At 42.9% G+C, this 23,817-nt stretch overlaps 1 protein-coding gene across 1 annotated transcript; it reads left to right on the top strand.

Annotated features, from left to right (window-relative positions):
• Positions 1 to 1,583: 1,583 nt before the first annotated feature.
• Positions 1,584 to 19,904, top strand: EFEMP2 (EGF-like fibulin extracellular matrix protein 2). Its single transcript, XM_087705294.1, has 11 exons — positions 1,584 to 1,714; positions 6,797 to 6,882; positions 7,885 to 7,933; positions 9,891 to 10,124; positions 11,160 to 11,282; positions 12,256 to 12,372; positions 13,007 to 13,126; positions 14,109 to 14,228; positions 16,792 to 16,918; positions 18,466 to 18,661; positions 19,708 to 19,904. Exons 2-11 carry the CDS (start codon positions 6,805 to 6,807, stop codon positions 19,867 to 19,869), a joined length of 1,326 nt encoding a protein of 441 aa, XP_087561420.1. The 5' UTR covers positions 1,584 to 1,714; positions 6,797 to 6,804; the 3' UTR covers positions 19,870 to 19,904.
• Positions 19,905 to 23,817: the final 3,913 nt, after the last annotated feature.

Here is a 23,817-nt window from a genome sequence, read left to right on the forward strand (position 1 = left end):
TGACTCGGGAGTAAGGCTTGGAGTTGATTGGCCCCTCCCATAAGACATAAAAGAGGAGCAAACGGACGTGAGCTTTTGCAGGAAGCAACTTTGTTCATGCTGGTCGGCTTACATTCTGAAGCTCTGTTTTAACTCTGCGCTCCGTGTGTCCTTTCAAAACTAATCGCCAATTAGGTCTTTGGCAACGTTTCAAAGGAGATAAAGGTGGGTGCTTATCAGCCTTATCCCGAAAGACTTTGGCAGACTTCTGTCGGACTCTTTACAAACTATTTGTGACTCATTACGGGCTGTGAATGAAGATAATTCACAGCCGTTGAAATAAAAAGAGGGTTTTGGGTCTGAAAGCTGGGTGGGTGGGAGAGGCGGTGCTTTGCTTTCCTAAAAATTATAATGGCGGGATAGGAGTTTGCGCCAGAAACCCGGGAATGCAGATTTCAGACGTAAGGCGGAGTGCCCCTGATTGATCCAGCATGGAAGAATGGAGGAAAAATTGTGTTGGATAATCAAAAGAGAGCGAAGACAGTTGGAACAGAACAAAACAGGTATTCCTCGTTTTACAACCATTCATTGAGTGGCCGTTCAAAGTCCCCCACAATGAAAAAATGGACTTACGACTGGTCTTTGCACTTACGACTACCGCAGCATGCCCAGTCACATGATCAAAATTCAGGACAGTGCAAGGGACGCGGTGGCTCAGTGGCTAAGAAGCTGAGCTTGTCGATCAGAAAGGTCGGCAGTTCGAATCCCTAGCGCCACGTAACGGAGTGAGCTCCTGTGACTTGTCCCAGCTTCTGCCAACCTAGCAGTTCGAAAGCAGGTAAAAAATGCAAGTAGAAAAACAGGAACCACCTTTGGTGGGAAGGGAACAGCGTTCTGTGTGCCTTCGGTGTTGAGTCATGCTGGCCACATGACCACGGAGATGTCTTCGGACAGCGCTGGCTCTTCGGCTTTGAAACGGAGATGGGCACCGCCCCCTAGAGTCGGGAACGGCTAGCCCACGTGTGTGCGGGGAACCTTTACTGTTATAATAGTACAGGATCTCCTGCTTGAGCAAGAGGGTTGGTCTAGATTGCCGGGCTCTGCAACCCTGCTTCAGCACTGATCTGCAGCATGCCAGAAACCAGACCCACGCAAAGAAGCGAAGACCCATCCACGGGACGCAGGCCACGTTCCCTCCGCCCCGTAGAGAAACTCCTCTCCACGGAAACCGGCCCTGGTGTCCAAAATTATGGGAACCACTGGACTACAAGACCTCTAAGGTCCCTTCGTACTCTGCTACGCTTTTATTCTCTTAAATCATTTTAACCCTCTGTCTTCCCCTCCCAGAGAGGGGGCAGCAAATGGGGTGGGGGGGCTGCAGCCAATGGAAAGGGGAGAAAGGCTGATTTGGCGAGGGGCCAAGCCCGCTCAACGGATACAAACAGCTGGCTGGTCCGTAAAGGGTGTTGACTTGCGAGCTAAGTGAAAACAGATGTTGGCAGCCAGCCTTTAACAACATCTGCTTGTCCCGGGGCCAAGAATTCAGGGTGGGGGGGGGCTGAGTGTGTGTGTGTGCGTGGGGGGGGGGGGGAACCAGCCAGCGCACTCTGCCAGGGCACACCCGCCCGTCACTTCTCTCTCTCTCTCTCTCTCTTGCTCCGCGCCCCCGGCCAGAATTGGGGGAGAGACGTGTTAAGAAGGGGTGCCAGAGACGGCGCCAAGCGCTTGTCAAGGGGTGAGTGATGGGAGCTTTCTTTCTGGGGTAGGTCTGGGGGGGGCTGGGAAAAGGGGCTGAGAGGGGGGATAGAGGAACAGGCCAGGCCTGGGAGAAGGAGCAGGGGAGGGGAGGAAGGAAAGTTGGGCATAAGTGACACGAAAAGGGGTGCCATTTTTCGAAAGCAGCGCAATGTTGCTCCAAAGGGAGTTTGCTCCATCCCGTGGGGGGGGGGGTTGTTCCAGGCCCCGAAAAAAATCTAGGGGTGCCCCTGCTCAATTCAAGGGAGGGGGGGGTTGTTTGCACCAGAGAGAGTTAAGCAATTTTATTTCCGGTGCCCCTTAATTTTGTGCCCAGCCGTTCTAAGCCATGATCTTTGCCAATCTTGGTTTGTTCTGCTCCTCAAACACTCCAGCTCAGTCAACGGAGAACTGACCTGGTTTCCCCCAAGGCTCTCTTAAAGTTTTTTTTTTGGGGGGGGGGAATTTAGTAGATAGTCCTACAAAAGAATCCTTGGGTGCTGGGTACACCGCCCCCCCTCAAGAACCTCTAAAACCCGCCAGCAAAATGGAATGTATGTCGTTGCAAGAAAATGTTTATAAATCTGCAATGGATGTTCGTTCTGACTCTGCTCCGGGCCACTTTTTCCTTCTCGCAGGCATGTTGGTTCAAAAACCTAGATAATTTGACGGCTATCAAAAGTTTACTCATCTCTGCCATAAAGAACAGGATATTCATGTTACTTTGGGTTTATATCCCAACACTGTTTCAGTTCACCTCATCTGCACCTCAGAGACCCTTTCCAGATTATTCAAGCTTTTAGTCATACATGGGCAATATATAAATGCATACATGGAGGGAGGGAGGGAGAAAGAGAGAAAGTGAGGGAAGAAGAGAGAGAAAGAGAAAGAGAGAGAAAGGAAGAGGGGGAGAGAGAGAGAGAAAAAGAGAGAAAAAGAACGCGAAAGAGAGATAGAAAGTGAAAGAAAGCGAAAGACAGACACACAGAAAGAGAGAGAGAGAGACAGAGAGAGAGAAACCGAAAGAGAGAAAGAAAAAGAGACAGAAAAAAAGAGCAAAAGAGAGAAAGTGAAGGAAGAAGAAAGAGAAAGAGAGAGAAAGGAAGTGGGAGGGAGAGAGAAAGAGAGCAAAGGAAAGAAAAAACGCAAAAGAGAGATAGAGAAAGAGACAGCGAAAGAGAGAGAAAGACACAGAAAGAGAAAGAGAGACAAAGAGACAGAGAGAGAAACAGAAAAAAAGTAACAGAAAGAAAGAGCAAAAGAGAGAAAGGGAAGAAGAGAGAAAGAAAGAGAAAGGAAGAAGGAGGGAGAGAGAGCGAAAGAGAAAGAAAAAGAGACAGCAAGAGAGAAAGCAAAAGAGAGAAAGCGAGGGAAGAAGAGAGGAAGAGGGAGGGAGGGAGAGAGAGAGAAACCGAAAGAGAGAAAGAAAAAGAGAGAAAGAAAAAGAGCAAAAGAGAGAAAGCGAGGGAAGAAGAAAGAGAAAGAGAGAGAAAGGAAGAGGGAGGGAGAGAGAAAGAGCGAAAGAAAGAAAAAAGAGACAGAGAACGCGAAAGAGATAGAAAGAAAGAGAGAAAGAGTGAAAGAGAGAAAGCGAAAGAGACAGAGAGAAAGCGAGAAAGAGACAGACAGAAAGAGCGAAAGAGAGAGAAAGCGAAAGAGAGAGAAAGAAAAAAAGACAGAAAGAGAGAAAGGGCGAAAGAGAGGGAGGGAGAGTGAGCTCAACATACATACTATGTTTAGTGACCATTGGACGTTACAATGGCACTGAAAAAAGTGGCTTAATGACCATTTTTCACACTTATGACCATTTCAGCGTTCACGTGATCAAAATTCAGATGCTTGGCAACTGGCTCATATTTATGACAGTCGCAGTGCCCCGGGGGGGGGTGTGTGTCCCCTTTTGCAGCCTTCTGGGAAACAAAGTCAATGGGGAAGCCAGATTTGATCAATGACGTATAAAGGCAGATATCTCTTCAATGGTAGCTTTTACACTCTTGACGATGTTAGCAGAGGCTAACGAAAGCTAAGTGGCTAATATATTTTAAGTTCTGGAAATTGTGATGCCTGTCGTGTGTGTGTGTGTGTGTAGTCCTCAACTTATGACAATTGGAACCAGTATTTCTGTTGTTAAGCAACGCAATGATTAAACAAATGACTGCAGTTGTTATGTTAAGTAAATGGCGATCCCTTTATCATGGGGACACTGCAAAGATTGTAAATACGAGGACCGGTCACATGTACGCCTTTTCAATGCGGTTGCGCCTTTGAACGGTTGCTAAACAAATAGTCATAACTCAAGGACTGCCTGCCTAGCTTCACCTTTGGCATGGTCCAGCTGCTTTGAGGCAGGGAGGATTGGATGGCAGGGATTTAAAAATAAAAATAATAAAAACCTTGGATAAACTTAAGTAGCAGGTGTGACTTTGACATATAATTGTGTACGTTTGTCTAACAAAAGGCTGTATTTAGCCTTCCTGGGAGACAGTAGCTCATTTGTGTAAGTATACACACAAACACACAGCTTCATCCGTCCCCCGGAGGTGTTTTCTTGCCGTCAAAATCCTCAGGTTCGGAAAAACGAAGAGATCCCTACTGACGAGAAGGCGATTAGGAAAAGAGTAGAATGTGCAGAGATGAATAGATTAACATTAGCAATGAAGGAGAAAGAACAAACTGATTATTATATGATACGGGAAGCGTTTTGTCAATGGTTAGAGCAGGAATGGCTAACGTTTTTGTTGTTGTGTGCCACTCATAATGCAAAACGTGTGTGACACACACACCCTGTGCCCCACTCCTGCACATGCGCGTGGGACCCCCCCCTGCTTCTCCCGTTGTCTCCCGTGCATGCGCACACGACCCCTGCGCCCCCGTTTTGGGCCTAGTAAGCCTCCCTGCAGCCTCCTAGGACCAAAACCAGGCCGTAGGTGGCGTGCTTCCCCCCCACTCCCCATCGCCTCCCCATACATGCGTGTGTGATCTCTCTGCCCCGTGCATGCACATGTGACCCTCCACCTCCCCCAAACATGTGTGCATGCCTCCCACATGCGCCCCGCCCCTGGGCATGTACGGCTGAGACCTGGAAATCAACTGGCTGGCGGGAGGCGCACGCGCATGTGCGGTGGAGCTGAGCTGGGGCGACAACCCGTGTGCCCACAGAGAGGGCCCTTCGTGCCACCTATGTCACCCGTGCCATCATGGGGTTAGAGAATAAAAAAGGAAATGGGAAATAAAAAGAAAGGAGAAAAAGAAGAAGGTTAAAAGAAGAACAGAAAATATATTAAGAGAGAAATGAGAATAAAATGATAATTGTTAGTATTAGCATGAAGAGAATAACTGTTTACTGTTACTATGGTACTTTTATTAGAAAATACGTTAAGGAAGGAAAGGAAAAGCAGTACAATGTTTAATTGTCCAATGCATTATAATTTGTGGAAGCACAGAAATATTTGCACTCCGACGACACGCTGCTTAAGGAGAGATGGGATGTTTATATTTAAAATTTGGAAAAATAAATAAAAACACTTTTTTAAAAAAAGTCCTCAGATTCGGAAACTAAGCTCAATTTAAAGACGTTATTAATTTTCTACTTTCTCTTTAAGTATATTTTAAACTGTTTTTGTTAAAGATTTATACCTTGTTTTGGTTCTGGGAAGTCAAGGGGTGGGGAAGGTTGGGGGGAGGGGGGGAGGGAGTGGAGTTTACTAAGTTGGAGGAGGGGTGTTGGATGATTGTACATGTATACTGCTATTTTTTTCTTTTTTATGTATATTGAAATGGAATTATAAATACCATCAACACAAAAGAGAGTTTGCTCAGAAGCTGAAATACACCAAGAGAATGAGAGGAAGAGTGGGAAGCAGAGGAGAGAAGAAAGATAGGAAGAGAGGGATAGGAGAGAGGGCAAGGGGGGGGAGATGAGGTGTATAAGGAGGAGTGGTAAGGGGAGAGAGGAGAAGGAGAAAGGAAGGGGAAGTAGAGGAGAAAATGATGGAGGGAAGAAAGGATGTAGAGAGGGGGAGGAGAGAGAGGGAAGAAAGAGTCGGATAAGGTATAAATATGGTGTATGGAGAGCAGAAGAGCCAATAACTGGTTTTTTTTTGGGGGGGGGGTAGTTGATGGTAAGATGAATTGATGTAATTACTTAATAATACAACATGATATTGACTATGTAATAGAATACATGTGATTATATGCTATGAAAAGGGAAAATAAAAATTTTCTATGCAAAAAAAAAAAAGTCCTCAGATTCAACCAGGCATGGGAAACAGATTTAAAACAAAATAAATCCCAGCGTTTTGGAAGAAAGTTGCTCCACCTTTATCTCTTTGGCCAAAGCCAACACCCCTCGGTGTGTGTGTGTGTGTCTCTGTGTGTGTGTTCCAGCATAACTCTGGAATGCCTGGGCCGCTGAAATAAAAAGGAATGAATTATATTTATAGTGTCCAATCACAATACCTTTTGACAGTGATAGTGCTTTTTGGATTCAAGTTCATGTGTCTGTGTCTCTGTGTGTGTGTGTTCCAGCATAACTCTGGAACGCCTGGGCCGCTGAAGTAAAAAAGGAATGAATTATATCTATAGCAGTGATGGGATTCAGCCGGTTTGCACCTATTCGGGAGAACCGGTTCGTAACTTTCTAAGCAGTTCGGAGAACCGGTTGTTGGAAGAAATCTTATTTTATTTTTTTCCCCACTTTACAGGGCTAATCCTGTAAGGAAGGCAGGAAGGAAAAATTCTGGTGTTGTTTCATCTTTATTGCCCTGCTTACAGAAACTGCCTCTCCGCAGTTAACCCTTATTACATTGTAACAGCTAAGGCGAAGCGCCCATCGACATGAGTTGGCCACAGCCACACTGTCACATGACCACCGAGTTATGCCTACCCAGCTGGTCATTATGGCAGAGAACCGGTTGTTAAATTATTTGAATCCCACCACTGATCTATAGAGAATTACTTTAACTTGACGCTATAGATACAATTCATTCCTTTTCCTGTCTAATACAATGCTGATAACCAGGCAACGCCGGGTTATCAGCTAGTTTTTAAATACATTTTTAATTCTTTGTTCTTCCTCTCCCAGGTGTGAAAATGAAGGTGGTTTCCTGCATCTTCCTGGCCACCCTGCTGAAAGCTGCATTCGCACAAGAGGACCCCAATGCTTACACGGTAATAAAGGGGCTGAATCAAAGCTCAGAGGGTGCCTCTTCGAGTCATTTATTTAGAACTAACTGATAACCTGCTGTTGCCTGGATATTTATTTACAGGGGGAAAATCTCTGGACCAAACATAATTTCTAATGTTGGATTTTCCCCCTTACCAGAGGGAGCCCCCTTGTGGAGTACTGTGAAGCCGTTACCAAGGCAACTCCACTGCGCTGTACAGTAGAAGCCATTTTACGGCAGTACGGTAGAAGCCATTTTAAGGCACAACAGGCTGTATCTCAGCTGAACACATACCCTAAGGGTTGTTAGGGGTGTCTTACCCGCACAGTATTTGTTTCCAGAGAGTAAGTCATCTGGGTACCAAGTTCGGTTGAAATTGCAAGAGGTGTTCCAGAGGTATGCTGGAACATACAACACAGAGAGAGACAGAGAGAGAGAGAGAGACAGACAGACAGACACAGAGAGACTCAGAGACAGAGACAGAAAGACAGAGAGAGAAAACAAGAGAGTCAGAGAGAGACAGAGACAGAGAGAGACAGAGAAAGAAAGCGAGAGAGAGACAGAGACAGAGAGACAGAGTCAGAGAGAAAGAGAGACAGAGAGAGAAAGCGAAAGAGAGAGTCAGAGAGAGACAGAGACAGAGAGACAGAAAGAGAAAGCGAGAGAGAGAGACAGAGAAAGAAAGAGAGACAGACAGACACACACTCAGAGACAGAGATAGAAAGACAGAGAGAGAAAGCGAAAGAGAGTCAGAGAGAGAGAGAGAAAGAGAGACACAGAAACAGAAAGAGAGAGAAAGAGAAAGAGAGACAGAGAGACAGACACAGAGACAGAGAGAGACAGAGTCAGAAAGAAAGAGAGAGAAAGCGAAAGAGAGAGACATTTTTATATATATAGAAGTTTAAAAATGCTTTTGTTTTAAAGGATAAAAATGGCTGCAATCCCATCCTAGATCCGGTAATCTGACCAGTTTCTTTCAAACTTTTCCAATTTCTCCCCGTCGTAGGAATGCACCGACGGCTATCAGTGGGACGCCGAAACCCAGCACTGCAAAGGTAAAACACAGCCCTCAAACCAATGAAAAGCAGATGCAAAAACAGATTAACAGAGTTGGAAGGGACCTTGGAGGTCATCTAGTCCACCACCCCCCGCCCAAACAGGAGACCGGACACCATTTCTGACAGATGGCAGTCCCGTCTCTTCTTGAAAGCCTCCAGGGATGAAGCTCCCACAACTTCCAAAGGCAACTTCTGTCCCATGGGTTGGTTGTTCTCCCTGTCAGGAAATTCCTCCTTATTTCTAGGTTGAATCTCTCCTTGGTCAGTTTCCATCCTTTTATTTCCATCCATTATCACAGCATTCAGCCTACGTTCCACTCCCCCCCCCCCCACTTTCAATGATTGGGTTAAGCGGTTGTATGAATGAGACTTGCGAATCCACGGCGGGGCGGAGGTAGGGAAACAATGGAAAAGAGTTGGGTTTTTCAAGATTTCCAATCTGCCTGGATGGAAACTAATCAAAGAGAGAGGCGACCCAGAACTAGGGGAGGAGTTTCCCGACAGAGAATTAACAATTAACCAGTGGAACTGCTTGCCACCAGAAGTTGTTGCTCCATCAATGGAGGTTTTCTTTTTTTTAAATTGAGAATTTTGAAAAACAAAAACTTTTACAAATATTTGCTTCCCTCCCCCGACCCTCCCCCCCAACCCCCCCAACCTCCCCCCCCACGACTTCCCAGAACCAATACAGGGTATAAATCTTTAACAAAAACATTCTAAAATAAACTTTAAAAAAAGTTAATATCATCTTTCATTTGAGCTTTAACTCCTCTTTGCTAGGCTAACTCTAAACAGATTATATCATTCCTTGTTTCTTCAGTCATAAACTATCTGGAATTTCTTAGTCCCATATTTATTTTGAGTATAGCCAATCCATCTTCTCCACTCCAGTTTATATCTCTCGTTTGAATGGTCCTTGGGATATGCAGATATTTTAGCCATCTCAGCTAGGTTTGTTACTTTCAGTGTCCATTCTTGAATAGTAGCCAAGTCTTCCTTCTTCCAGTATTGCGCCACCAACAGTCTAGCTGCGGTTATTAAATGCAAAATCAGGTTAATCTCTACAACTGTACAATCAGTAGTTATACCTAACAAAAATAACTCAGGGGTAAACTTTATCCTTTTTTTAAAGAACATTTTGCATAATCCACCATATTTTTATCCAAAATGCTTTAACCTTTTTGCAAGTCCACCATATATGAAAGTAAGTAGCATCAGCACAATCACATCTCTAGCATTTAGGTTGTAAGTTCGGATACATAGAGGCCAGTTTCTTAGAATCTAAATGCCATCTATAAAACATCTTATACAAGTTTTCTCTCAAATTTTGGGCTTGTGTAAACTCATCAATGGAGGTTTTTAAGGCCGGATTGGACAAGGAGATTTGAAGTCAGTTGGCTCTTTGGGGTATATGGCGTTCCGTGACCTTAGAAATCAGGAACTAGGTTTAGCCAGTTGGGTGAACCTACCTGTGATATCTTGGAGATCAGGTCCGCATTTTACCAACCTCGGAATTTTACAGCCCTTTCTAAGCAGTTTGCAGAGTCAGCCTCTTGCCCCCAACAATCCGGGTCCTCATTTAACCGACCTCGGAAGGACAGAAGGCTGAGTCAGCCTTGAGCCAGTCAGGATCAAACTGCGGATTATGGGCAGAGTTAGCCTGCAGTATTGCATTCTAATCACAAGGAAGGAAGGAAGGAAGGAAGGAAGGAAGGAAGGAAGGAAGGAAGGAAGGAAGGAAGGAAGGGCAATAGCAACAGCATTTAGACTTATATACCACCGAGTTCAGAAGGCTGATTCAACCTTGAACTGGTCAGGATCGAACTTTTGGCAGTCGGCAGAGTCAGCCTGCAATACTGCATTCCAACCACTGCGCCCCCTCCCTCAAAGGCGGAATCATTGCAACTGGACACATTTTTACTTTTTAATTTCAGATCTCTTTCTTCCTCTCTAGATATCAACGAATGCGAGACCATCCACCATGCCTGCAAAGGGGAGATGAAATGTATCAACCATTACGGGGGATACCTCTGCCTTCCGCGTTCCGCCTCGGTCATCAACGACGTGAATGCTGAACGTCCGCCTCCTGGCAATCCCGACAGGTCGGTTCGCCCGCCGGACCAGCCCTCCGGCCGACCTCACACTTGCTCCCAGGGCTACGAGCCTGACCACTACGGATCCTGCGTGGGTGAGTTGGTGGCTTGGCCTGAATTCCAAGAATAAAAAGTTTAATAACCTTTAAAAAAAAAAAGTTTATTTGTTTATTTATTTATTTATTTATTTACAAACATATCAATGCGTGAACAGTGTGGCACCAAGGTGTCATATTTTCTAATACAAATAAAAGTAATATTTTAATACAAATAAAAGTAATATTTTAATACAAATAAAAGTAATATTCTAATACAAATAAAACTAATATACTAATACAAATAAAAGTAATATTCTAATACAAATAAAACTAATTCTAATAAAAATAAAATTAATCTAATACAAGTAAAAGTAACATTTTAATACAAATAAAAGTAATATTTTAATACAAATAAAAGTAATATTCTAATACAAATAAAAGTAATATTCTAACACAAATAAAACTAATTCTAATAAAAATAAAATTACTCCAATACAAATAAAAGTAATATTCTAAAAGTAATATTCTAATAAAAATAAAATTAATCCAATGCAAATAAAAGTAATATTCTAATACAAATAAAACTAATTCTAATAAAAATAAAATTAATCCAATGCAAATAAAAATAATTTTTTAATACAAAGAAAGGATTTTTAATACAAGAAAAGTAATATTTTAATACAAATAAAAGTAATATTTTATTACAAAAAAGTAATATTCTAATATAAATAAAAGTAATATTCTAATACAAACAAAAGTAATATTCTAATACAAATAAAACTAATTCTAATAAAAATAAAATTAATCCAATACAAATAAAAGTAATATTTTAACACAAAGAAAACTAATATTCTAATACAAATAAAACTAATTCTAATAAAAATAAAATTAATCCAATACAAATAAAAGTAATATTCTAATATAAATAAAAGTAATATTCTAACACAAATAAAACTAATATTCTAATACAAATAAAACTAATTCTAATAAAAATAAAATTAATCCAATACAAATAAAAGTAATATTTTAATACAAATAAGTAATATTCTAATACAAATACACCCCCCCCCCCGCCTTTTGTGTCCCGTGTAGACATGGATGAGTGTGAATACGATTTGCACGACTGCCAGCCAAGCCAGCAGTGTATCAACACCATCGGGAGTTTTCACTGTCAGTGCCCGGAGGGCTACCGGAAGATCGGGACGGAGTGTGTAGGTAAGGGAGTCGCACAAACACACTGTCCCTGCCTGAAATGGGGTGGTGTCATTCAGCGCTTAGTGCGTTGTTGGACCTCAGGTGTCGCCTATATAAACTACAGCTGGGGTCTCCAACCTTGGCTGTGGCCCGCTACCGGAATGTCTGCAATGGTATAGGGTCTCCTGCTTGAGCAGAGGGGTTGGACTAGAAGACCTCCAAGGTCCCTTCCAGCTCTGTCATTCTGGATTCTGACAGGGGTTTGGACTAGAAGACCTCCAAGATCCCTTCCAATATGTCATTCTGTATTCATACATGGGGTTGGACTGGAAGACCTCTAAAGTCCCTTCCAACTCTGTCATTCTGGATTCTGAGGGGGGCGGTTGGACTAGAAGACCTCCAAGGTCCCTTCCAATATGTCATTCTGTATTCATACATGGGGTTGGACTAGAAGACCTCTAAAGTCCCTTCCAACTCTGTCATTCTGGACTCTGAGGGGGGGGTTGGAGTAGAAGACCTCCAAGGTCCCTTCCAACTCTGTCATTCTTGATTCATACATGGGGTTGGACTAGAAGACCTCCAAGGTCCCTTGCAGCTCTGTTATTCTCAATTCTGATGGGGTTGGACTAGAAGACCTCCAAGGTCCCTTCCAACTCTGTCATTATGCTACTGTAACGTTGTTTAGTGTACCATCACATTTTACCACACATTTTACCGCATGTACAAAAAACTAGGAAACGTAGTTAGATTTTAAACTAGCTTCATTCCTGATTCCTTCGTATGTTGTGCAGGCCTAAACCTTGCTTGTTTTCAGCATAAACCTGTGTGTATATTCACCAGTTTAAAAAAAACAAACCCAAATCTGAAAAGGATCAGGTCAGTTTCTCAGAGAAGGTGACAAAGCCTTCTGTGCATGCCCAGAGGCAGAGCAAGGTGGATATGCTTTTATAATTCAGTAATTCCTTCTCGTTTATCCCCCCTTTTTCTGCTACAGACATCGACGAATGCCATTACCGTTACTGTCAACACCGTTGCGTCAATTCCCCAGGATCTTTCACCTGTCAGTGTGAATCTGGATTCCAGCTCTCAAGTAACAACCGCTCGTGTGTAGGTAAGAGAAAACCCACCCCCGTAAATCCTAAACAGGTAGTCCTCGACTTACGACCGCAATCGAGCCCAGATTTTCCTGTTTCAAAAGTGAGACAGTGGTTCAAGGAGCTTTGCTCCATCTTACGAGCTTTCCTGTCCCTGTCGTTAAGCGAATCCCTGCGGGCATTCAATCAGTCACCCCGTTGGGATGCAAAAAGCATGGGTTAAACGTGGTTAGAGAAAATGATACATCAAACCCCTGGAGTTTAAGCCAGAGATATTTTTATTGGGTATTCTGCCAGAGAAATACAGTAGATCAGATTCGTATTTGATTGTACAAATAATAACAGCAGCTAGAATTGTATTTGCACAAAACTGGAAAGCAGAGAAAATCCCATCGGAAGGGGAGGTAACAAAGAAGATATTAGACTGTGCAGAAACGAACAGGTTGACATTGAGAATAAAGGACAAAGAGGAATCAATGTACTACAGGACATGGGGGCGGTATCCAGAAGTTCAGGCTGGGGCAAAAGGCAGGAAGGCAGGCCTTTAAAGGCAAAAAAAAAAGTATTTTAGCAGCGTACAAACCCTCGGGGTGAAGTATTCAAAGCCTGACTTTTTTTTGTCAACCCCCCCCCCGCCCCCGCCGCCGCCAGATGTGAACGAGTGCGAGATGGGAGCCCCTTGCAAGCAACGCTGTTTCAACACCTATGGCACTTTCATCTGCCGTTGCAATCAAGGATACGAGCTGGACCACACCGGCTTTACCTGCAAAGGTAGGCAGGGCTAGCTCAGCCCCACCCCCTTATCCTTCCCACCCCTTGTGGGAACCTCTCCTCTCCTCTGCTTCTTTGCTCTTTGCTGGCTGCCGTTGTGGGGAAAACAGGAGGAGAATAGAATAGAATAGAATAGAATAGAATAGAATAGAATAATTGAACAAAATAGAATAGAATAATTGAACAAAATAGAATAATATAGAAATAGAATAGAATAGAATAGAATAGAACAGGGAAAATAGAATAGAACAGAACAGGGAAAATAGAACAAAACAGAATGGAACAGAACAGAATAGGGAAAATAGAACAGAACAGAACAGGGAAAATAGAACAGAACAGAATAGAACAGAAAGAATGGGGAAAATAGAACAGAACAGGGAAAATAGAACATAATAGGGAAAATAGAACAGAACAGAATAGGGAAAATAGAACAGAACAGGGAAAATAGAACAGAACATAATAGGGAAAATAGAACAGAACAGGGAAAATAGAACAGAACAGGGAAAATAGAACAGAGCAGAATAGGGAAAATAGAACAGAGCAGAATAGGGAAAATAGAACAGAACAGGGAAAATAGAACATAACAGAATAGGGAAAATAGAACAGAACAGGGAAAATAGAACAGAACAGGGAAAATAGAACAACAGAATAGGGAAAATAGAACAGAACAGGGAAAATAGAACAGAATAGAACAGAACAGAACAGGGAAAATAGAACAGAACAGAATAGGGAAAATAGAACAGAACAGAACAGGGAAAATAGAACAACAGAATAGGGAAAATAGAACAGAACAGGGAAAATAGAACAGAATAGAACAGAACAGAATAGGGAAAATAGAACAGAACTGAATAGGGAAAATAGAACAGAATAGAATAGAATAGAACGACCGCCTTGCTTAGCAACCGGAATTCTTTTCTCAGTTGTGGTCATAATTTGAGGATGACCTGTAATGATCCTGTTTTTTTTCCCTTCTCCTGCTCAGACGTGGATGAATGCAGCTATTCGACTTACTTGTGCCAATACCAGTGTGTGAACGAACCCGGCCGCTTCTCCTGCGTTTGTCCTCAAGGTTACAACCTCGTGAGCACCCGGCTTTGCCAAGGTAACCGGCGGGAATTCTGGGTTGGCACCAGGAAACAGGGGTGGTTGAAAAAAAAACCCAAAACCCAGGTACCAAGTCAGGTTGGAAGAATAGAAGAAGAAGAAAGTGGAATGGAATGGGAGATAGTGAACAGAAAATAAGAGCAGAAAGAACAGAAAATAGAATGGAATGGAATAAGAACAGAACAGAATATAGAAAATAGAGAATAGAATATAGAATAGAACAATAGAACAGAATAATAGAATATAGAATATAGAATATAGAATATAGAATATAGAATATAGAATATAGAATATAGAATATAGAATATAGAATATAGAATATAGAATATAGAATATAGAATATAGAATATAGAATATAGAATATAGAATATAGAATATAGAATATAGAATATAGAATATAGAATGGAATGGAATAAGAACAGATCAGAACAGAACAGAATATAGAAAATAATAGAAATAAAGAATAGAATAGTATAGAATATAGAATAGAATGTAGAATGTAGAATGTAGAATATAGAATATAGAATATAGAATATAGAATATAGAATATAGAATATAGAATATAGAATATAGAATATAGAATATAGAATATAGAATATAGAATATAGAATGGAATAAGAACAGAACATAGAAAATAATAGAAAATAGAGAATAGAATAATAGAATAATAGAATAATAGAATAATAGAATAATAGAATAATAGAATAATAGAATAATAGAATAATAGAATAATAGAATAATAGAATAATAGAATAATAGAATAATAGAATAATAGAATAATAGAATAATAGAATAATAGAATAATAGAATAATAGAATAATAGAATAATAGAATAATAGAATATAGACTAGAATAGACGACTAGAATATAGAATAGGATATAATATATAGAATATAGAATGGAATGGAATAAGAATAGAACAGAGCAGAACAGAATATAGAAAATAATAGAAAATATAGAATAGATAACAGAACAGAATATAGAATAGAATAAAATAGAAAATAGAATTGAATAGAAGAGAATATAGACTATAGAATGGAATAGGACAGGACAGGATAGGACCTTGGAGGTCCTCTAGTACATCCCCTGCTCAAGCAAGAGAACCTATATATACCATTACATTTTTGGGAAGCAGTGCCTGAAGTTGGCAAAAACCCATTCGAAGGGGATTCTTGTGTGGGTCGGGGAGGAGGGAAGGATTCTGGCTGGCGGGGGTTGCTGGCAGTTTGGGGTGCCAAAGCAAGAAAAAGGAATTTGGGGCGGGGCAGAGAATGCCCCCTTTGAGCCAAATCCACCCTCGTTTTTATTTGGGGACGTTGCCCAGCCTGGCTGGGGTCTGAGATGTGAATGGCGCCTCTTGGTTTTTGCAAGGGAAAAACGCTTTCTGCTGCATAGAGAGACCTTCGTGATCCGTTCTGCCTGAGCGCTCAGCTGGATCGGAACCACTTAGGGAAGCTCAAGAGAAAAATCCCAGAATGGGGAATATTTGTTGAGCAAAGGCCAAGCAAAGGCAGGGCCAGAATAATTTTGGCATCGTTCTGAGGCTGGGTTTTTAACATTCCTTCCTTCTTTTCTCTCCTCCTCTTCTTCCCTTGGCCTCTTTTCTTGTTCCCTTTCCTTCCTTCCTTCTCCTTCCTTCCTTCCTCCCCTCTCCCTCTCTTTCAATTTCCTTCCTTCCCAATTCTTGCTTTCTGTCTTTCTTCCCTCCCTCTCTTCAATTCCTTTCCTTCCTTTCCTCTATTTCTTCACCCTTCATCCCTCCCTCCATTTCTTTCCCTTCCTTCCTTTCTCCCTCATCCCTCCTTGTTTCTTCTTTTCCTTCCTTCCCTCCTTCCTTCCTTCCCTTCCCTTCCTTCGTCCTCCCACCCTCCCTTTTTCTTCTCTTTTTCTAATTTCTTCTCTTCCTTCTTCCTCTCTCCCTGTTTCTTCTTTCTTTCTTCCTTCCCTTCCTTCATCCTCTCTCCCTGCCTTTATTCTCTTTTCCTAATTTCTTTTCTTCCTTCCCTTCCCTCCTCCTCCCTCCCACCCTCCCTTTTTCTTCTCTTTTCCTAACTTCTTTTCTTCCTTCCTTTCTTCCTCCCCTTTTCTTCTCTTTTCCTAACTTTTCTTCCTTCCTTCCTCCCTTTTTCTTCTCTTTTCCTAACTTTTCTTCCTTCCTCCCTTTTCTTCCTTCCTTCCTCCCTTTTTCTTCTCTTTTCCTCCTTTCTTCCTTCCTTCCTTTTTCTTCTCTTTTCCTAACTTTTCTTCCTTCCTCCCTTTTCTTCCTTCCTTCCTTCCTCCCTTTTTCTTCTCTTTTCCTAACGTTTCTTCCTTCCTTCCTTTTCTTCTCTTTTCCTAACTTTTCTTCCTTCCTCCCTTTTTCTTCTCTTTTCCTAACCTTTTCTTCTCTTTTCCTAACTTCTTCCTTTCTTCCTTCCCTTCCCTCCTCCTCCTTCCCACCCTCCCTTTTTCTTCTCTTTTCCTCACTTCTTTTCTTTCTTCCTTCCTTCCTTCCCTTGCCTTCCTTCATCCTCTCTCCCTTTTTCTCCTTCTTTCCTTCCTTCTATCTCCGGTACCCACAGATATTAACGAATGCGAATTAGACAGCAATCAGTGCACCGAAGCCCAGAACTGCGTGAACTTTCACGGAGGGTATCGGTGTGTGGAGAAGAAGCTGTGCCAAGAACCTTACGTCCACGTCTCTGAAAAGTGAGTGGGGACAGGTCCGGAGGGTTGAGAGGAAAGGAGGAAGGGCATTGTAAACAGACCACGTTGGGCTTGGATTGAGGCACAAAGGCTCCTTTATGCCACCCGGAGTCGATCTGATGCAGCAATTTGTAAACGCCGTTCAGTCCTTAACTAACCTGCAGAATGAGGAAGAAGAATCTTCTGACCCAGCCTTAGCAGAAACAAGAAACAGACTCCTTGTCCCGAAAAAAACCTTTATTTCTCTCCCGTGAATTAAAAGCATTCACAAACCAAAAAGTCCAGGCAAGAGTCCTTCAAATAACCGCACTAGCAGACTTTATGATGTTCCTTGTGATAATTGCAAGGCCGGGTGTAAATTAAGTTCTGGCAAGCAGTCTCTGTGGCACAAAACACAATGAGCAAAATCTTCAGAAATACGAACTGTTGTCTCCTACGATCACCACTCCCCTTTTCCTTCTATTTATTCCTCAGCCAGGGAAGAGCCATTCAGCGTCCACGTGTGCCTTGCTTCCCTGAGTCAACTCCTTGTCCTCCGTTGTTCGCCTCTCCTAACCGCTCTGCGCATACGTGCATCTGGCACAGGCCCCAGCTGTTCTCCCCCCCCACTTATCTCAGCCTCCAAAGGCAGCTGCCTCTGGCTGGGAAATGTCAGATGGCCTGGGGTCTATCTCTGCGTCCGACGCAGAGCATCCATTAGAGCTTTCCCCAGACTCCAGGACTGGCCCAAATCCCTCCCCAACCTCCTCATTGTCCGAGTCTGGCTAACCACAAGAAATAACTCATACATCCCATAAAATGGGTTCACACAGCGTTCTAAACCCAGGTTCAGAAAACCGGGCACTTGCGTAATAATCTGATATGTTCATATGAAGCACCACAGTTAGAATGAAATCACGTGGGCTGCTTTAAGCCACTCTTTCTCATCCTCCGCAATCGTAAGATGGACGGACTTCAATTCCCAGAATTCCCCCACCAGCAAACTTTTAAGATAACGAGACTTCCACTCCCAGAATACCAGAGGCAGCAGGCTAGATGGCTGGGGGATTCTGGGAGTTGAAATCCACCCATCTTAAAGCATGCTGGCTGGGGGATTCTGGGAGTTGAAGTCCACCCATCTTAAAGCATGCTGGATGGGGGATTCTGGGAGTTGAAATCCACCCATTGTAAAACAAGCTGGCTGGGGGATTCTGGGAGTTGAAGTCCACCCATCTTAAGCTGGCTCAGGGATTCTGGGAGTTGAAGCCCACCCATCTTAAAGCATGCTGGCTGGGGGATTCTGGGAGTTGAAGTCCACCCATCTTAAATTTAAGCTGGCTTGGGGATTCTGGGAGTTGAAGTCCACCCATCTTAAAGCAAGCGAGCTGGGGAATTCTGGGAGTTGAAGTCCACCCATCTTAAAGCCTGCTGGCTGGGGAGTTCTGGGAGTTGAAGTTCATTCATCTTAAGACAGCCATGGTAGATGAAACCCTGGTTTAACAACCAGCTGTGACGAAATGGTGCTCACAGCGCAGCTGGACCACAACCAACCTCCTTCATTCCTATTGCAGCCGCTGTCTGTGCCCGACCTCAAACCCCCTTTGTCATGAGAAGCCTTCCTCTGTCATCTACCGGTATATGAGCATCTTGGCCGATCGGACGGTGCCCTCGGACATTTTCCAAATTCAAGCCACCACCTTCTACCCAGGATCCTTTAACACCTTCCAGATCCGTTCAGGCAACGAGGATGGAGAATTTTACATCCGGGTAAGTCCGTATCCTAGCAACAGCCAATCGCAGCCATTTTTCTATAAAGTTTACTCTGGCACCGGGCTTCCTAACACTGATGCTTTCAGGTCAGGGGGTCTCTAAATATGGAGTTTGGAGATGGAATAAAATACTTCAATAATCAAATGTACATTTTCTTTACAATAAGTTTCTGGTAGCATAGCAGGAATATTTCCAGTTTTTTTATATATATAGTAGTATGCTCACACACACAAACATACATACATACATACATACAATACATTTATATCATCTTGCATATGAATATCTTTTAGATATCCATATTCTTATATCTATATATCTATATCTATCTATCTACAGTATATCTATCATCTATCTTTCTACAGTATATCTATCATCTATTTATCTATATCTATCTATCTATCTATCTATCTATCTATCTATCTATCTATCTATCTATCTATGTATCTACAGTATATCTATCTATCTATCTATCTATCTATCTATCTATCTATCTATCTACAGTATATCTATCTTATGTATCATCTATCTACAGTATATCTATCTGTCTATCTAACATCTATCATCTATCTATCTACAGTATATCTACCATTTTCTTCATAGTAAACCGGAAATATTCCTGTTGGGGATTTTACCAGAAACTTACAATAAGTTTCTGGTAAAATCCCCAACAGGAATATTTCCGGTTTTAAGACTTATGTGTTATTGTATCGTCTTTTCAAGCCACCTGTGTATTTTAGTCCAATATTTGCTCGTTTCTCGCTGAATCCGGTCCGCGGGCCTTGAGTTCGACACTGCTGACTTAGAGCAGTGGTTCCCAAACTTGGCAACTTTAAGACTTGTGGACTTCAACTCCCAGAATTCTGGGAGCTCTGCTGGCTGGAGAATTCTGGGAGTTGAAGTCTTAAAGTTTCCAAGTTTGGGAACCACTGACTTAGAGGGTTGAACCGACGTCTGTGAGCTTCAGTTGGTTGGATCATTGAAACATAAATTTCTGTTCCTGGAAATCACAAAAAGCTTTTCCCATTTCTTTTCCTCCACAGCAAATCAGCAACATCAGCGCCATGTTGGTCCTCTCTCGGGCTGTCGTGGGTCCCCGTGAGTTTGTGCTAGATTTAGAGATGGTGACCGTCAATAACTTGATGAGCTACCAGGCCAGCTCGGTGCTCCGCCTCACCGTCTTCGTGGGCGCTCATCCGTTTTAGGGGTGGCACATCTCCTCCCCCTTACCTGGCGTGGCAAGGAAAGAGGGTACGTTGGCTTTGGGAATAGGATGGAAAGGGGATTGTGGGTGTCCGGTGGAGTGGAAAAGATGCACAGCGCTGAGGTTAGAGTCTGTGCTGAATAGAAGAGCAGAGAGAGTAGCATAGCATAGCATAGAATAACATAGAATAGAGAATAGAATAGCATAGCATAGCATAGAAAATAGAATAGCATAGCATAGAAAATAGAATAGAATAGCATAGCATAGGAAATAGAAGAGAAGAGGGAATAGAATAGCATAGCATAGAAAATAGAATAGAATAGCATAGCATAGAAAATAGAATAGTAGAAAATAGAATAGCATAGAAAATAGAAGAGAAGAGGGAATAGAATAGCATAGCATAGAAAATAGAATAATAGAATAGCATAGGAAATAGAAGAGAAGAGGGAATAGAATAGCATAGCATAGAAAATAGAATAGAATAGAATAGCATAGAAAATAGCATAGCATAGCATAGCATAGCATAGAAAATAGAAGAGAAAAGAAGAGAATGGAATAGGGAAGAAGAGAATGGAGAACAGAACAGAATAGCATAGCAAACAATATAATAGAGTAAAATAGAGAATACAATAGCATAGAAAATAGAATAGAATAACATAGCATAGAAAATAGAATAGCATAGAAAATAGAAGAGAAAAGAGAGAGAAGAGAAAAGAGAAGAAAATGGAGAATAGAACAGAATAGCATAGCATAGAATATAATAGAGTAGAACAGAGAATAGAATAGCATAGAAAATAGAATAGAATAGCATAGCATAGAAATTAGAAGAGGGAATAGAATAGAATAGAGAATAGCATAGCATAGCATAGAAAATAGAAGAAAAGAGAAGAGAGGAGAATGGATAATAGCAGAGAAGAGAAGAGAATGAAGAAAAGAATACAACAGAATAGAATATCATAGAATAGCATAAGCATAGCATAGAAAATAGAAGAGAATAGAATAGAGAATAGAATAGAGAATAGAATAGAATAGAAGAGTTGGGAGGGACCTTGGAGGTCTTCTAGTCCAACCCCCTGCTTAGGCAGGAAAGGCATACCGAGTTAGGCATTCAGCAGTTGGCAATGTGCAGCAGCTGCCAAAAAAGCCAACACTGTTCTAGGCAGCATTAACATAGAATCAAGATCATGTGAAGGGTTAATACCACTTTATAAGGCCTTGGTAAGGCCACACTTGGAATATGGCATCCAGTTTTGGTCGCCACATGTAGAAAAGATGTGGAGACTCTAGAAAGAGTTCAGAGTTCAGAGAAGAGCATCAAAGAGGATTAGGGGACTGGAGACTAAAACATATGAAGAATGGTTGCAGGAACTGGGAATGTCTAGTTTCATGAAAAGAAGGACCAGGGGAGACATGATAGCAGTCTTCCAATATCTCAGGGGCTGCCCCAAAGAAGATTTGGGAGTCAAGCTATTCTCCAAAGCACCTGAGGGAAGGACAAGAAGCAATGGGTGGAAACTAATCCAGAAGAGAAACAATCTAGAACTAAGGGGAAATTTCCTGTCAATAAGAACAATTGATCAATGCCTCCAGAAGTTGTAAATGCTCCAACACTGGAAGTTTTAAAGGTGGTGTTGGATAACCATTTGTCTGAAGTGGTGTAGGGTTTCCTGCCTAAGCAGGGGGTTGGACTAGAAGACCTCCAAGGCCCCTTCCAACTCTGTTATTCTATACTGGCTGTCCAGTCTCTTCTTTAAACCCTCCAGTGACAGAGCCACTGTGACTTCGGGAGGCAAACTGTTGTACCTGTATGTCAGGTTCTACAACGACAAAATAAATTTAGTTCAGAGCGTGAAAATCCCATTGGTCTCTTTTTTTCCCCCCTTCTCCGTTGCAGAAACGCCTGTCCCATGATGGAGAAACAATCGAATATGAAAAATGGAGTCCGATGCTCTCATGGACTTCCCCAGCCAACGGTCCACCAAGAATCGCCAATTGCCAGATCTGGACAGGTCCCGCACAACCGGATCCGTAGCTCATCCTGGATGAAACCCACCCTTTCTTAGCATCAGTTCCTTGACCCGTAACGCCAGGCCGATGACTCCACCTTATCTCCTTATTCCCCCGGGGGAGAGAACAACTTGGAAGTGGGATAGAATAACCCTCCCCTGTCCTTGGGATGGAGGGAGGACCTTGTGAACATTTCAGCAGAATTCCATTTTTTTTTTAAATTTCTCTGGTTGGAAGAGAGAAATGAGAGAGAGAGAGAAAAAAAGACTGTGGTTTAGTAAAAAGTTTGTTTTCTGGAAAAAAGAGAGACAGCAAACAAGGGAATTTTTGGGGTCTGGCTGGTTTGGGGAGGGCTTGAAATGGGACCGCAGGTCTGGTAAATGTTCCCCTTGGGAAAAAATGGCTCGGGTTTAGTTGTCAGCCGTGGGAAGAGTAGCTTTACTCAAAAGAGCAATTGTAGAACCAGTGTTCTGACCGAGTCTTCCCAAGAGCATGAAGCAAACTCCTTGTCCCGACAAAAACACCCCTTTTATTAATTTACTTTATTATTTACTTTATCCAGCCTTTCAAGGGGGGGATTTACAGTCACAGACCTTCTCTGGCTTGGAGAGCTGCCAGGCTGATATCTGCAAAACTTGGCCAGGAGTCTCGGAGTCACGAACCAATTAAGCGAACTAATGATCTCCTGCAAACTCCACTCCCCTGTCGCTCCTCTTTTATTTCCTCTGGGAGGGGCCATTCACCATCCACCTGTGGCCTTCCTCCCAAGTCGACCCCTGTTCTTTAGCTGTTCCCTTCGTCTGGCAACTCTGCGCATGCGCACACTGGGAACAGGCTCCAGCTGTTCTTCTGCCTCACTGATGTGTCACTACGAAGGCAGCTGATAACTGTCAGACGGCCCTGGCCCCCTCTCTGCCTCCGACACAGAGCCCTCCTCCGAGCCTTCCCCAGACTCCAGGACTGGCCCAGGTTCCTCTCCAACCTCCTCACTGTCCGAATCCGCTGCCAGCTCTGCTGGTGGGCCACAACAATCGGGTGGCTTTTGGAGAAGTTTGGGTAAAGTTAGCAGGGTTTTAGGGAAGGGGAGAGTAGAAGAACAAACAGAAGGGGGACCTACGAGGTCAATCTTGCTCGGTGTGGGAGCTGAGTAGGATGAGGCTTCTGTTCGTATGGCAGACGATCAGAAAGAGGCTCCTTAGTTCACAGGGTCTGCAACTATGGCAATTTTACGCCTTGTGGAATTCACAACTGGCTGAGGAATTCTGGGAGTTGAAGTCTACAAGGCTTATAGGTTGCCTTCTTAGCAACCTATGTTTCTCAAGCATGGCAGCTTTAAGAGGGATGGACTTCCATTCCCACAATCCTCCAGCCAGCTTGTTTTAAGGGGTGGACTTCAATTCCCAGAATTCCCCAGCCAGCTTGTTTTAAGATGGGTGGACTTCAGTTCCCAGAATTCCTCAGCCAGCATGCTTTAAGATGGGTGGACTTCAACTCCCAGAATTCCCCAGCCAGCTTGTTTTAAGATGGATGGACTTCAGTTCCCAGAATCCTCCAGCCAGCGTGCTTTAAGATGGGTGGACTTCAACTCCCAGAATTCCCCAGCCAGCTTGTTTTAAGATGGGTGAACTCCAACTCCCAGAATTCCTCAGCCAGCTTGTTTTAAGATGGGTGGACTTCAACTCCCAGAATCCTCCAGCCAGCTTGTTTTAAGATGGGTGGACTTCAATTCCCAGAATCCTCCAGCCAGCTTGTTTTAAGATGGATGGACTTCAACTCCCAGAATTCCTCAGCCGGCGTGCTTTAAGATGGGTGGACTTCAACTCCCAGAATTCCTCAGCCAGCATGCTTTAAGATGGGTGGACTCCAACTCCCAGAATTCCCCAACCAGCATGCTTTACGAGGGCTGGGCTTCCACACACCATGATGGCTGGGGAAATCTGGG

Source organism: Thamnophis sirtalis, unplaced genomic scaffold, assembly GCF_051295495.1.
Source record: "Thamnophis sirtalis isolate CommonGarterSnake01/CBP01778 unplaced genomic scaffold, rThaSir2_p1.2 scaffold_2, whole genome shotgun sequence".
Classification (NCBI taxonomy): Eukaryota; Metazoa; Chordata; class Lepidosauria; order Squamata; family Natricidae; genus Thamnophis; species Thamnophis sirtalis.